Genomic DNA, 14,903 nt, shown 5'->3' with positions numbered 1-14,903 from the left:
TTGGCCGGGGGATGCTGCCAGAGAGGAAACCAGGACCCCCTGCCAGGCCAGCCCCCAGCCCCGGCAGAAAGAAAATGTCATCTCCTCAGCCTCCAGCTTTTTAGCTTGCCGTTCCAAGCTTTCCTTATTTCTGTCAAGTCACTAGTGGTGGATTTGCGTTTTGAAGGTTGGGTCTACTTGAAAATGAAATGTTTTGCTTCTTTGCTTCTAGGATTTAGACACTGTTTTCCTCAGTGAAAGATGCAGCTGACTTTTTCTCTTTTTGGCAAATACATAATGTCACCTGTAAAAAGGAAATTTGCATCTCCTTTATGTTAGGCACGGGAAGGAAAAACAGTTTCCTTGAAATGCATTTGTGCTTAATAAAATCTTTGGATCGAGCTTGCTGAGCTTTATCTGAGATCACTGGTTGGAGGGGGAACAAAAACTACCGCCCCAGACCTCTCTACTTCCCTGTGTCCACGTTAGATATTTCTCCTAGGAACTCTTTTTCTCCCTCCATGGCCTTCCTTTGCAAGTAAAGAGTTCACATATAAAGGATTCCAGAAATGGCCAGAAACATTTATCGTCTGCCCTTTCAGAACGCTGGCTCCTGCTGAAAGCAGGTCAGGTAGTTGGCTTAGTATCCTGGAAGTCTATACCCTGAACTTGGTTCTGGAATCATCACCTAGCCTACCTATCCCCCTAAGTTCTTAGCCTACTAGAGACACAAGTGTTCTAGAAAGTATTCCCTTCAAGGTGAACAGTACACGGGAGAGCAGATTAGGATACCTTTGTGCTGAAGTTCTGCACGTTCATTTGCATTTTGCTGTCCAGAGCTATGATGGCTATTGATTGAGGATTCGTTCAGAAGGCATTGCCAGCCCCCCTCCCCATTAGCATATACTTAGCAATGACCTCCGTTCACACAGGACAGCAGGTTTTTGCTTCCTGCTGAGTCTGAAAGAACAGAGTTTAAGCCATACACATAGAGTTAGCAAAGAAGTATGTAAATGCAGAGATGTTTCCAGTGACCTGGTGTCAACTTTTGACATGAATCTTGCCACGTGTCTTCCACCATCTCCAGAAACTGGAGGTAGTAATGAAAAATGTGTTCATTTCCTCCTCTCTTCATCTTTTCATCTCCTTGTAGCATCTCCTTGTAGCTGAGAGCTGAGGTTGTGCATCCTGAAGCTGTAAATCTAGGAAGGACCATGGACATGATGTCTTTGTCAGTCTTCCTCTCAGCCATCCAGGAAAGATTGTTTCCTAACCATTTTCAAAGTCCACAGAAATAGGGCCTTGTAGGGCCCTGCCTTTAAGCAGTACCTCTCACACCTCTTGTTCTTTCTGAGCTCGTTTGCTTTTTAATGCCACAACCTCCTCTTATGGTCCTCTCTCAAGGTGGAAGATGACTGTGTGGTACCTGAGTTTGTTAAAGTTATTTACATGCTTGAAGAATACGTTGAGTCTTCCTGCGGGCAGCCCTCTTCTGCAGGGGCAAGTAGCCTTGAAGGCATCTCCACCTCTTTTCACACATCTTTGCTCTGGTCTTCCTAGCATCACTCCTCAGCACTGGGCCTTCTGGAGTTCTCCTCCTTTGTCAGCTTGAAGTCTAAAGCTGCATGGAGCATTCTCTAAGGAAAACCTGATAAGTTAATCAGCAAGATTACTTTCTAACTTCCCACAGTTGGTATGTTGGTATTCACAGCATTGTGTTGTCTGCTCTCTCTTGTGAGTGCCAGGTTTCACACTAAAGTCTGTTCATGTTGCGAGTGGAGAGCTAATCTCTCTCTTTCCCCAAGAGAACATATCTTTTACATGTCCCTGATCTAATAGACATGTAATTTGTCATATCTGACGGGTATAAAATCAAATGTTAAAGCCTTAACAGGTAGTTTTGAGTCTCAGCTGTTGTATTCTGCAGGCCCTTTGTGTCATGTGACTTTGGACAGTGAGCATGAGTGCTGCTGTGATTCCCCTCTCAGAGGGTCTGAACCAGACCCAGCTCTAGCTCTGCTCAGGCTGTGGGTTGGCATATCCTCAATGGGCTTCCACTGGGGTGGTGGAGGCGGGAGAGAGTCTTCCTGCAAAGAGAGGACATCTTTGCAGACTACCCATAATGCCCATGATAGTCCAGTGAGAGTGTTTATAATTTTTGAGGTTTTAGTATATGCCACGCTGAGTGTTAGTGTTGGTAATCTCAATGATTATTAAATCTTAAGAGATACAAGTTCCATTTGGGTCAGAAAAACAGAAGACTGCCTTTCAGAGGAATGTTTCCAGAAAAAAAATGTAAACTGATAAAGTGTCTGATATGTTTGACCATAGTGAGAGAAGTTTTAGAGTCAGGCAGAGAGTTTTAAGGGAAAAAATTGTAATAGGTACATAGAAAACTAATCAAGTAAAAATTCAGTAAGACAAAAATAACTGTAAATTACCCATGAGCCACTGTGTGGCTCAGTTATTAAAAACATGCAGATGGGTTGTCCCTGACAGTCCAGTGGTTGAGACTTCACCTTCCAAAGTAAGGGGTGTGGGTTCAATCCCTGGCCATGGAGTTAAGATAGTCTGCATGCCTCGTGCAAAAAAAAAACCCAAAACACAAAGCAGAAACAATACTGTAACAAATTCAATAAAGACTTTTTTTAAATTCCCTTAAAAAAATAAGCAAATATTTTAGAATGTGAACAATAAATACTGATTTAAGCAAAAATTGTGATGTAATTTGAATCCATTAGCCGCAAACCAGAAAAATGGGAATGACTTCAGGTACTTAAAACAGAAGGAATTTAATCCAGAGAATTGACTGTTGAGGTGATTGAGATAAGAAGGAAACAGGAAACAAGAAGCAAGCAGAGGTGAGCAAAACAGGAAGCCACTTCCACCCCTAAACCAGGGGACAGAGGGAGGGGCCCTGGTCAGTGGGGCCCAGCGGCCAGGAGGGCGGTGGAATTAAATTCTGATCTGTAGAGGAAAGCCACAAGGTCATACCTTAAAATGAAAGACCAAGAACTGGCATTAAAAACACATCACGTGGAAATGCGGAGGTAAATAGCAAAAGAAATCACTAAAAAAAAATGGATGGTTCTGGAAAGCAAGAGGAGGAACTAGGGAGTCATATTTTTGCTAAAAAAAAAAAAAAAAAAAGGCCTCATAAATCCCACTAGCCTTCTTAAAAATGCATTTCACTAATGAAAACTTAAACTGAGAAGAGAAGCCTCTAGTGCACTGTAGATTTTTATCTCTCAGTCGGGGCTCCAGCTCTTACACATTGTTTCTTCCTCTCAGATATGTTGATGACGTGATCAGCCGCATCGACCGGATGTTCCCTGAAATGACCATCCACTTGTCCAGACCCAATGGGACATCCGCCATGCTTCTGGTAAGTTCTGTCTGACCTGTCTGTAGGGACATGTGCATGTTTCTGTGTTGTCAGAGCTCAGGAATGGAAATTCAGTCCCAGTTAGATGGTGAAGAGTGTGTTTCTTCTCCTTACTGGCATTCTCTAGGTTAAAAATTCTGAATGCTGATTCCTTGCTTTTGAATGAAATCCCAGAGCCCATCTAAGAGTTCCCAGACAGGAAGTACAGTGTGAGACTCCCTCACCTATCAGTTCACGAGTTTTGGTGAATCTGTTTTGTAGTATCCCAAAGACAATGGAAATGCTCATCTGTTGGATCCTGCTGATAAAAACAGCCTCTTAAAACAGAAACAGGTTTTATAGGAAGTCATTTATAAAATTCATTCTGTATGTGACGCAAGTGTCTGTGACCTTACCACGGACAGTTTCTGATTTTGTTGTTTCTGATGTGACTCTGCTCTGAGCAAGTTGGCCCCGTGACCTCACCACTGATGTTTGTATTCACATAAATTCACCAAAGACAGGTGTGTTTGAGACTTCAGTGATGAGATGTTTTTCTGGTGCTCTGTGTCCTAATACACACTTGAAGAGCACAGATATTGAGGAGCCTCCACATTTGCTAAAAAGGAGAATTCACTGAGTGAGAGCAAGGTGTTTGGTGGCTGTGATGGAGGTGAGCTTCAGGATCGAGTGTTTTTACGTCTCGCCAGCACTGCTGCTCTGGGGCCTAGTGTCAATTTCTTGGACTTCGCATTTTACTTTTGTGAACTTTTATAAATATCCAGTCACCCAGGATGAGTGACTATTCACTCAGTCCATTTACCTGAAGAGGACAGACTTATTGTGTGCGTAAATAACTTGGCTTGTTTGGCTGTGCTGGGTCTTCATCGCTGGGCAGACACTTCTCTCGCTGTGGCAAGCGGGGGCTGCTCTCTAGTTGCAGTGCGCTGGCTTCTCAGTGCAGTGACTTCTCTCGTTACAGAGCACAGGCTTTAGAGCACGAGGGCTTCAATAGCCGTGGTGCATGGGCTTAATTGCTCCAAGGCACGTGGGATCTTCCAGATCGGGGACCGAAGCCATGTCTCCTGCTCTGGCAGGCGGATTCTGCACCACTGAGCCACCAGGGAAGCCTCTCTCTTAAGAGGGGGAAAAGACATAGGATTATTAAATGGGTGGGATTTCATGTGAGAAAAAATTAAGTGACATTGATCTGGGTGACATGCTACTTTTCTTTAAAATTCTTCCAGTTAAAAAATACAGTGAATGAGATAACATGGTGTTCTTTCACTCGAAAAAGAAAACAATTTGTACCTGTCTACAAAACCTGTGGTATTTTCTGCCCCCCTGTTAAAGGTACAGATTGTCTACGTGTTAAGATCCTCTAAACCCAGCGGCCAAAACATAAATCCTGCTCCCAGGATGCTTGACAGGGACCAAAGAGTTAATGAAGATAAAAATGAAAGCGTCTGCAGCGAGATAGGTTTGCTCAGATTATTTCTGGGTCGTTGGGCTTCCATTTCCTGATGAAGGTAGGAATTTGGCATTGATGGGAATGAGCAGAGAGAACAGGATTCTGGGTAAACAGGGTTAAGATATTAGAGTTACTTCCACGTGAGAGAGTGGGCTTTTATTTCACAGTGACCTGTCAGCCTCATCTGCTTTCTCACCAAGCTTCTGTTTTAATAGGCTGATGAGAGTTTAGGGGCTTGAGTCAAGGGCAGAATTCTATTTTATACACACCATTTTGACTGCCATGAGTGGCTAATTCAGGTCGCTGTGCATCTGGCCAGCTAGCTGTCATCTTCCCCAGTTGACATGGGAATTCACACGAGGTGTGGCCTATTTACAGGAAGAGCAGTGGGTGATCTGATTCAGAATCAGATTGCCAGGTGGATAATCATACTTTTAACATGATGGCTTTATTTGGCTTTTACTTTTAAAAGATGGTATTTTATTAGATGGCATGTTTCTGTTCCACTGCTGCCACCCATGTCTCTGAGGTCGAAAGGAATTTTCCCTGGGGTGGAGAGCAGGACCGGGGGCTGCCACCTCCCCTCCTACCCTTGCCAGTCGCCTCTTCCCTGGGGCGGTGGAGGGGGTGTGGGGCCTGTGCTGTAGACAGTGGGGAACCGCTGCATGAAGTTCAGGCAAGAGGTCAAAGCTGTTTTCTGGAGCGTCTTCTGAAGTGAGCTTTGTGAATCTGGGAGGCAGGTACCCTGAGAGTTTGGGAGGCAAGTGAGATTGAAGGGGAGGCTAGCCAGGCTTCCGTGAGTACAGGCAACAGAAGCCTCCTCTGATGAACTTAAAGACGAAAAGCCTTGCCTTTTGTCTTTGTTTTGCTCTTTACTGATGCTGGCTGGTCACAGACATGAAGATAGAGCTGCTCTGTCAGGGAGAAGAGAAAGCAGGATGGCTCCAGGGTGTCAGGAGCAGGACTGCGTCCCTGGGGACCCTGTGGCCGGAGTGATTGGGCATCAGCTGCCTTCCATCCTTTCGCCCATGCCTGTGCTCATGCATCCCGGGAGAACACTGCCGCTGGCCTAACCTGGGGTTGGGGGGGTCCTGCCTTGGTAGGCCCCCAGAACCACTGTGGAGGGGGTCATTCCCCCCAGGGAAGAGAAGCAGGGCCAAGAAAGCAGCAATCGCTGACACAGTAAGTGTCCCCTGTCCCTGAGGAGGCTGGGGTTTACCTAGCCTCATCTCCTCTCACCCTCATCGTGCCCTCGAGGGAGGCAGCACCGACTGTTTTCATTTTACAAGTGAGGAACCTAAGGTGGTGGTTTCTCCTGGGTCATGGGGCCAGGACACTGCTCCCAAGCCTCCAGGATGCTCCTGCTCCCATCCCTGATTGTAGTTCATGGTGCTGCTGAGTGAGATTTGGACGACCAGGGGACTTCCCTGGTGGTCCAGTGGTTAAGACTCCAGGCTTGCACTGCAGGGGGCACAGATTCAATCCCTGGTCAAGGAACTAAGATCCCACATGCTGCACAGTGTGGCCGAAAAAAAAAAAAAGAAAAAAAGATTTGGATGACCAGAATTACCAGGCAGGTAATTTTTCCTTATTATTTTTTAAGTCATGTCATTTGTATGTCAGTTATAAAGTCTAATGTTGAACACCTGAGCTCACATCCAACCTAAGAAGCAGAGTATAACCAATGTGCTCTTCTCCTCAACCCCCACCCTTCCCAACAACATCACCACCATCCTGATAATCATCTCCTCTTCCTTTTATAAGTGTGAGTTACCACGTGGACATGTATCCCCATATGTATCCCCGAGTAACGTATCATTGAGTTCTGTTGAATTTTGAACTTTATAAGAGCAGTATCATATTGTGTGATTGTTTCTAACATGCAGCCATGTTGGTGGTTGTGTGTGACAATCTGATCATCTTCTTGGTTGTGTGATGGTTCAGTCTGTAACCATGCACACTCTATTCTTTCTCCCGTCACTGTGTGTTTGGGTGGTTTCTGGTTTTGCTTTTTAAATAATGGTAGTATAAGGACTTCCCTGGTGGTGCAGTGGATAGGAATCTGCCTGCCAATGCAAGGGACACAGGTTCGATCCCTTTTCCAGAAAGATCCCCATGTTGTGGGGCCGCTAAACCCGTGTACCGCAACTACTGATGCTTGCGCGCTCTAGGGCCCGTGAGCCACAGCTACTGAATCCTGCGTGCCCTAGAGCCAGCGCGTCTTGACTGCTGAGCCTGAGTGCTGCGACTCCTGAAGCCCACGCTCCTAGAGCCTTGCCCCACCAGCAAGAGAAGCCACTGCAATGAGGAGCCCACACACACAGAGATCCTCCGCAGCTAGAGAAAGCCCGCGCGCGGCACCGAAGACCCAGCGCAGCCAGAAATAAGTTAAAGAAAGAAATAGAGCCATGTGTACGTGTCAAAAGTAAATAAATAAATAATGCTGGCATGAGCATTCTTGTACATACACCGGGATATATTTTTAAGCTTTATCCCAAGCCATCGAGCCAGTGTGGGCCCCTGTCTAGCAGAGGAAGGGGCATGTTGGGAGCACTGGAGTAGATAGTTTTTTCCAAAAGTCACACAACTGTAAAATACAGAGGTGTGCTGCCCACTCTGCTGTACACATCAGTCCAGAAATGACTAGTTAGTAGCCTGACCTCCATGATCAGCGTGTTCCCCTGGTTTTGTCATCAGTATAGATCTCTTCTGGTTTTGGTATGTGAGTGCAGAGGGGCTTTTGGATTTTTTTTTGTGCACGCATGGGGAAATGGCATAAAGCCACTGAAGTCTAGAGCATTCTATGAACAAGAGGCAGGCTTGGTGACCCCGTTTGGTTTCCTCCTTCAGCAGGCAGTCCCTGCCAAGAAGCAGCAGAGTGCCTTAGATCTATAGACATCGGTTCCTGGGAGTCCCAACCTGTCATCATAGCTTCTTTACAGTGTAGGAGGGGAAAGGAAAAAATGAGGGTTGTATGTAGAAAAGGCGCATTGTAAGGCAATTTGGGATCAATGTGGCTCCTCTAAAAGCTCAACCTGCCTTTCCTTGTCCTGGAGGCATCAGGCTTCAGAGCCTGTGAGACTTAGAAGCAATCACTTGTGGGCCTGGGCTCTGTGCTTGACCTGGAAGGCCAGGCACACACCTGCTGATGGACCCACGGGGAGCAGGGCACAGGAGACAGGGTGGAGGAGAGAAAGGGGGACAGACAGAGGCGGAGTCAGGGTTCGCTGTGTGAACCCACGAGTGACACAGAAAAGCGTCCTTCCTTTCTGGGTGTGTCAGTCTCTCCCCACTGCTGCATGGGGGACCTGTTGCTTAGGGGAGATGGAGCAGGCCTCAGTACTAGCCTGCTTCCAGAACTCTCCGGGCAGTTATCATCTGAACTGCTCCTGGCGTCTCTGTGAGCCTGGGGTCACCGACTGGAGCCTGGACAGCCCAGTCATGGCTAATGTGAAGTCTAAACTTTCAGCCTCTTACGTAAGCCTTAATTGCTGTGGCCGGCTCTGTTCGGGGGCTGTTTCATGTTGTGTAAGTTAATAACTTATGATACAATGAATCCTGCTTCCGTTCTTTGAAGAGATGAGCTCAGTCATCCAAAAATAAATCTAGCTCTGTTGATATTTAGTTTCAGTTAATCTACGGCCTAACATCCCATTATTAATTTCTTCAAACAGTCAAAATATTGTAAGAGCTTAACTGAGTCAGACTAGAACAAGCAGCTGGCTCCTTTCGGCATTTAAAATATTAATCCACAATGTTTTACTGATCCACTAGGTATGAAAATGTAAGAGAAGGAAAAAATGAACCTTCAGCCGTGATATTTGAAACATACCTTAATATCTTATAAATTAATCTTTCTTTGTATGTTATATGGTTTGCAGCAGATAAAACTCATTTATCAGTCTCTTTAATGTACATTTTTACCAACCCTCAATTTCTTTAGCATATTCGTGCCTTGTTTTTGAATGATACATCTGTTTTAAACCATGAGACTCATCATCTTATTTTGCTGTATCCCAAGCTCTCTGAAATGGGAAAGACCGTTGAACAGCCAAACTGCTTAACTGTTCAGGGCATTGATTCCTCTGCTGGGTTCAGTAGTTCTCAAACTTGAGAGGCTCAAGAGTCAGCAGTGTAGTTTGTGGACAATGCATATTCCTGGCAGGATGCCCAGAAATTCTGATTCAGTGGCTCTGGGGTAGAGCCCCAAAGCCGCATTCCCCACCCGTGTCGGGTCGTCTTGGAGCTCATTTCAAACAGCATGATGTTAAACCATGGTGCCCTTGGAGTTCCAATGAAGGTGGGCCTTTTGGGTAAGTCCCAGATCAAGCGTCAGGCTCTTTTGTGAGCTAGGTTGCTGAAGCATTTGTGTATTTACTCAGTAACCTGAGCACCAGGGAGGAAGGCGTAGTTCTGGGTTCTGTTCAGCACTGACCACCATCCCTGCTCTCAGGGCACCTGCATTGCACTCACGGGTGGGAGACCAACCAGGCATTGTATAATATGCTGGCTGCGGGGATCTGGGGGAGAACAGGACAGGGGGTGGAGAGAGACAGAGGGCGTGGTGTGGGGAGCAGAAGCAAACAAAACTACAAAAACTGTGGCAAGTGAGGCGAGCCGGGAGCTGGGCCCAGGAGAGGCAGCACAGCATCAAAGACCCGAGCCCAGGCCAGTGGGCGTGTTCAGATCACACCCAGGAGGCCAGGCGGCCGGAGTGCAGGCAGCGAGTGAAGACAGGGAGGAGGCAAGACGTCGTCACAGACTGTGGTCAGCTGGGCAATTGACTCTAAGTTTTAACTTCAGGTTAAAGTCAGTCATAATCCTTAATTGATCACACTGTCATCATTGATCCAGACATGGCTCATTCATATTTATTTATTTAATAATATACAAATAATATTATAAAATAATGTTTTATATTATTATTAATTAATATTATTGTTTATAATAATATTATAAAATAACAAATAATAAATCTGCCACCCAGCCTCAGAGCTAGAACATTATCTGCAACCTGCACCCCTGTGAGGGCCCCTCTGCCCACCCCGCCCACCTCTGTCCTGTAGGAACTGTTATCCCTTCCTATTTGGTCATTCTCTTTCCTTTTATGAGGGAGGGTTTGACACAAATATATGTATTTCTAAATATGTGTGTGTGTATATATATATAATGTATCCTTTTTTTTTTGGCCTGCCTGGGGTCTTAGTTGCATCATGCAGGCTCTTTTGCTGCAGTGTGTGGACTCTAGCTGTCGCATGCAGGCTTCGTTGCTCTGCAGCGTGTGGAATGTTAGTTCCTTGACCAGGGATCGAATCTGAGTGTGGCAAATTTTGGTAATTTTTAAATTTGGGTGAATATTAGTTACTCTCTCTTCCTTTATGTTTGAAAATGTTCACACTCAGAAGTGTTATGAATGGTTATTTAAATTTAGGTCTCTCTACATATCCTCCAAAGAGTATGGAAAAGCAGAAACAAATAAGACTATAAAACCACACCTTAAACATGACCAAGAGACCAAGAATGCCCACACTCCAAATCTTGTGTAAATAACAAGCAAGCACATCCTACTGAGCTGTCGCTTGCACACCCGTTAGCTTTCCTGAGGGAAAATATATCTTATAGAAGAGTATATACGTGTGATGGCATTACGTGACATTTTAGGATGGACCAAAACAAGGGGAATAAAAATCAGAACTGTGTGCGTGTGTGTGTGTGTGTGTGTGTGTGTGTGTGTGAGACCGTGACCCCCACCCCCTCACCAGAAGGCATAGAGCAGACAAAGATTGGGAGGGGCATGAGGAAATGGTGGTAGTGAAAGTGTTCTGAATTTTGATAACATGTGATTTATGTGGCTGTATGCAGTTGCCAGAGTTCAGAGAATGGTGCTTTCTAAAGATTTATGCACTTTACTGGAGGTAAATTTTACCTCAAAAGATACTGTTTTAACTAACTCTAAGCTGCCTGATGGCATGCTTGCTTTCGTGTTTAGGGATGAACTGTACTAATGTCTGCAACTTTCAAGCTCTTCCAAAAACTAAAATAAATGGCCAGACAGATGAGTATATATGTTAGAACAAAATGATAACAGTTGTGGAATCTAGCTCATGAGGATACAGATATTCATCTTAAAACTCAATTTTTGCGATATATAAAGTTCTTTGTAATAAAATGTTAAAGGAAATAAATACTTCAACTAAAGAAATGCCACCCCCAAGGAAACAAACACCACAAAGCAGAAGGAAGCTATTTAACACAGACAGCACTCTAAACTGGCTTTAACATCCTCAAGCATTTGGAGAGGCAATAAGACAAACCCTTATATCAGGAATCCAGAAATCAGAAACAGGCAAAAAGATGAAGAAAAGAGATGGATTTACTGTACAGGAAAAATGATAAAATTCTATCTGAAATTAAGGCTAAATCTCAAGATGCTCAAGGAAGAATAGATTCACATGAGATTTAATAAAGGGCATTGAAGAAAGGCTGAGAAACAACCAAGAGAGAAAAATAAGGTAAAGAACGAAGTAGAAGGGTTCACAGAAAGTGGTTCAAATGAAACTCAGGGAAGAAACAGCATGTACATAATTGGAGCCCGTGAAGAAGGAAAAGGAATTAATGGAACAGAAGCAATGTGTAAAGCTGCAATCTAAGAAGAATTCCTACAAATGAAAGGTCTACATTTGCACAGTGAAATGTCTCACTGTGTACTTAGGAAACTGACCAACAACAATCAAGTCTGAGAGGTATTCTAGTAATGCTAGCTGACTTTAAAGATGAAGAACAAATCCTCAAGGCTTCCAAGCAAAAACAAAAACATAACTTACAAGGCGAAAGATTTAAACTGGCGTCAAATGTCTTGAAAACAGTATCCAAAACAAGACATCGACAGAGCAGCATTTTCAAAGAAATTGTGAATCAAAGATAAATGTGTCTTTCAAGTATTGAAGAAAAACCATTTTAAACACACAAGCATTCTGTACCCATTAGCCAGTCTCAAGGAGTCTTCCAGAGAATGAGATTCATGCTCCAAAGAGATGAATGGGAAAAATTGAGCCTAAGGACCAAGAATGAGTGTATAATGTATTTAATTGTTGAGATAAGATGAAAACAAAGGTCATGATGAGGCCAAAGTATTAATATATAAATGTTATGTGTTCTAATACAGTAGAAATAATCTAAGCAAAAAATAAGGTAAGGGATAAAGATGAAAGTAAAATGAACTCTGTGATTGTTAGGTATGTAATAGATAAGACTATTAAAAACTGACAAAATGCTAAAATGATATCTAAGAAAAGGGGAATATAAGGGCTTTAAAATGTTATAGGTACAAAGATAAGCATGAGAACAAATATACAAACATTCCTAAATACAAACAGAATATACAGTGGAGAAAAGATAGTCTCTTCCATAAGTGGTCCTGAGAAAACTGGACAGCTACGTGTAAAAAGAATAAAATTAGAACACTTCCTAACACCATACATAAAAATAAGCTTAAATACAATCAGTCAGTGAGTGAGCAAGCAAAGAAAACATCACTTAGAGAAAAAGCAACATTGTAAATATGAGGCACATAGTAACTGTACTGTCGTGTGATCATATTGAGACCACATGTATCAGTCATATCAGTAAATGTGAACAAATATAATACAGTCATTAAAAGATTTCATTCTAGTTGATATTAAAGTTCATATGTAAAAGAAGCATGCAAGAAAGAATGGAAAAGCACAAAAGCTACCAGGGAACTTACCCTGTCGGACATTGAAGCATACTATAAAGCCTCTATAATTAAAACTGTATGGTGCTGACTCATGGCTAAATAAACAGGCTGGTAGAATAGACTATAAGTAGATTCTACTTCTAGAATCAAATTGACCTTATGGACTATAGCCTGCCAGGCTCCTCTGTCCATGGAATTCTCCAGGCAGGAATACTGGAGTGGGTAGCCATTCCCTTCTCCAGGGGATCATCCCGACTCAGGGATCGAACCCAGGTCTCTCCTGCATTGCAGGCAGATCCTTTACTGTCTGAGCCACCAGGGGAGCCTGAAGTAGATTCAATTACGTAAAAATTTAGCATGTGATAAAAGTACTACCTAAAATCAATAGGACCTCTACCATAAAAAAGGAAAAAAAAACCAACATAACAAAGTCTGAAGACAGCTGACTTGCTGGGACATGTATCATAGATACAGGACTAGTATACCTAGTCTTACAAAGGGTAAAAAGACCAAAAATGGAATAGAAGATGAGGAAAAGAGACAGTCCCCCGAAAAGATATAAAAATGGTACTTAAACATATGAAAAGACGTTCAACCGTACCCATAATTAGAGAAATGCAAATTAAAACGGCTCTGAGGTACGGTTTCTCACCTACCAGATTCGCAGAAATTAAAAAGTGTAACAACACATTCTGTCGGTGAACCTGTAAGGAGACAGCCAGCGTTGTGCGTTGTGGCGGGAATGCAGAGTGGCACAGCCACTTTGGAGGATTTGGCGACGTGTGACAGAGCGGCGTGCGCGTGTGCCTTCCGGCCCAGCCGTGCTACTGGGGATTCACCCTGAGGACACGCCTCCGACAGTGTGGGAACAGACACGTGCGCAGGGTTATTCACTGCACCTTGTTTGCAGTTGCAAAATACTGGAAATAACCGTAATCCCTGAGCAGAGGAAAGGCATTGAATAAATACAGCTGCACAATGGAGCCACCCGTGTCTTTTTTCCATCTTTTAAAAAAAGAATGAGAAGGACCTTTATGACTCATTTGAAGTGATTTCTAGGGTACATTAAGAGAAAAAAATCAAAGTGTAAGAGGGTCCTTAATATGCTTCCTCTTTTGTAGGAAAGGAGATTAAAAAAGAAAAATACCCTTTATCTTATTTGTAGAGGAAACACACAGAAAAGATGATGAACTGGAAACCAGTTGATAGAGTGAGCAGGTGGCAGTAGGGTAGGATGGGTGTGTGAAGGAAGGGGGCGTTTCTCTGAGAACGTCGTGTTACATGGTTTTGACTTTTAGAACCATGGTAATGTTTCACATATGCAAAAAAATAAATAATCGACCAGAGTGGATTTTAAAAAAAAAAGGAATGCAGATAGAAATAATAAACTTAACTATATTTCAAATGAATAATGTAATCGCACTTTGGGGAGGGGATGGAGATGGAACCCTGGTAACCTTTGAACACAGCATTGTGACTCCAGATTCTTAGACTAAGGATTGTTAGACCTTGTGAAGAAATACTGAAACTCTTGGTACTTTGCCAGTTTTTCAGAGAGGGTATGGGTTAACAATTCTGAAGCCGCTTTGTGTGTATTCTTGGATTGAGCAAATAAGGAAATCAATTGCAGATAATGAAAACCAAACTTCTCCCTTTTGCAGAGGGACATTATTAAAAAAAAAAAAAAAGAAAAGGAAAAGTGCTAGAATAAGCCCTTGGTATTGGATTGAAACCAGAAGTATCAGTGGGAGCTAATTGTTTTGAATATGTACATGCAGATAGATCTAGAAAGAGATACACGCGTGTGCACACATACCCCTGTGCGCGTGTGTCCCACTCTGTCTGCTGAGGTCTACAAGCGTGGAGACTCTAGGAACCATGAGTGAATCTCTTTTCCCCATCTTAGTTTCTAAACATCATTCTCACTAGTAAGAACCAGGCTCCTTGGAGAAATGGCTGCTTCCAAGACAGGGACAGAGAAAGGACAGGGTGAACCAGAATATCTTCTCAGGCCAAAGCGAGGCAAGTGCTCACAGAACGACAAGGGCGTGTGCCCTGGACACAGAAGCCAGTTTGGCTCCTGGGGGCCATGCCTGGGCCCGTTGAGCACCAAGGTAGACTTGATGGTCATGGATTGCAGACCTGAGAAGCCATCGTAGCCCATGTGTTGTCCACGCTGATTTAAATTAATAAAGCAGTAGAGAAAGAAATAGGAGGTGTTTGTATCACATAAAAATAGCCACAGGAAAGCCATTCCTTCAGGAGAACATGAACTAGTAAATGCAGAAGGACTTAGAAAATTTGGCAGCCACCATAGTAATAATTGCTTTACATAAGAATCAAGAATTACCAGTGAGTGCTAAAATTAATGG

The 14,903-nt window shown here is 43.6% G+C and overlaps 1 protein-coding gene across 4 annotated transcripts in view; it reads left to right on the top strand.

The window, feature by feature from the left end:
- The window catches only part of MED27 (mediator complex subunit 27), a 246,843-nt gene that overhangs the window by 138,663 nt on the left and 93,277 nt on the right, over window positions 1–14,903 (top strand). For all 4 annotated transcript variants that reach the window (XM_025261908.3, XM_025261909.3, XM_006052139.4 and 1 more), the window contains exon 4: window positions 3,271–3,364. In XM_025261908.3, coding sequence (XP_025117693.2) covers window positions 3,271–3,364 — 94 coding nt within the window. The remainder of the gene's footprint in view (window positions 1–3,270; window positions 3,365–14,903) is intronic.

The sequence above is a fragment of the Bubalus bubalis genome, chromosome 12 (assembly GCF_019923935.1).
Source record: "Bubalus bubalis isolate 160015118507 breed Murrah chromosome 12, NDDB_SH_1, whole genome shotgun sequence".
Classification (NCBI taxonomy): domain Eukaryota; kingdom Metazoa; phylum Chordata; class Mammalia; order Artiodactyla; family Bovidae; genus Bubalus; species Bubalus bubalis.
The sequence above is the reverse complement of the archived record's forward strand: the minus strand, read 5'-3'. Positions and strand labels throughout refer to the sequence as shown.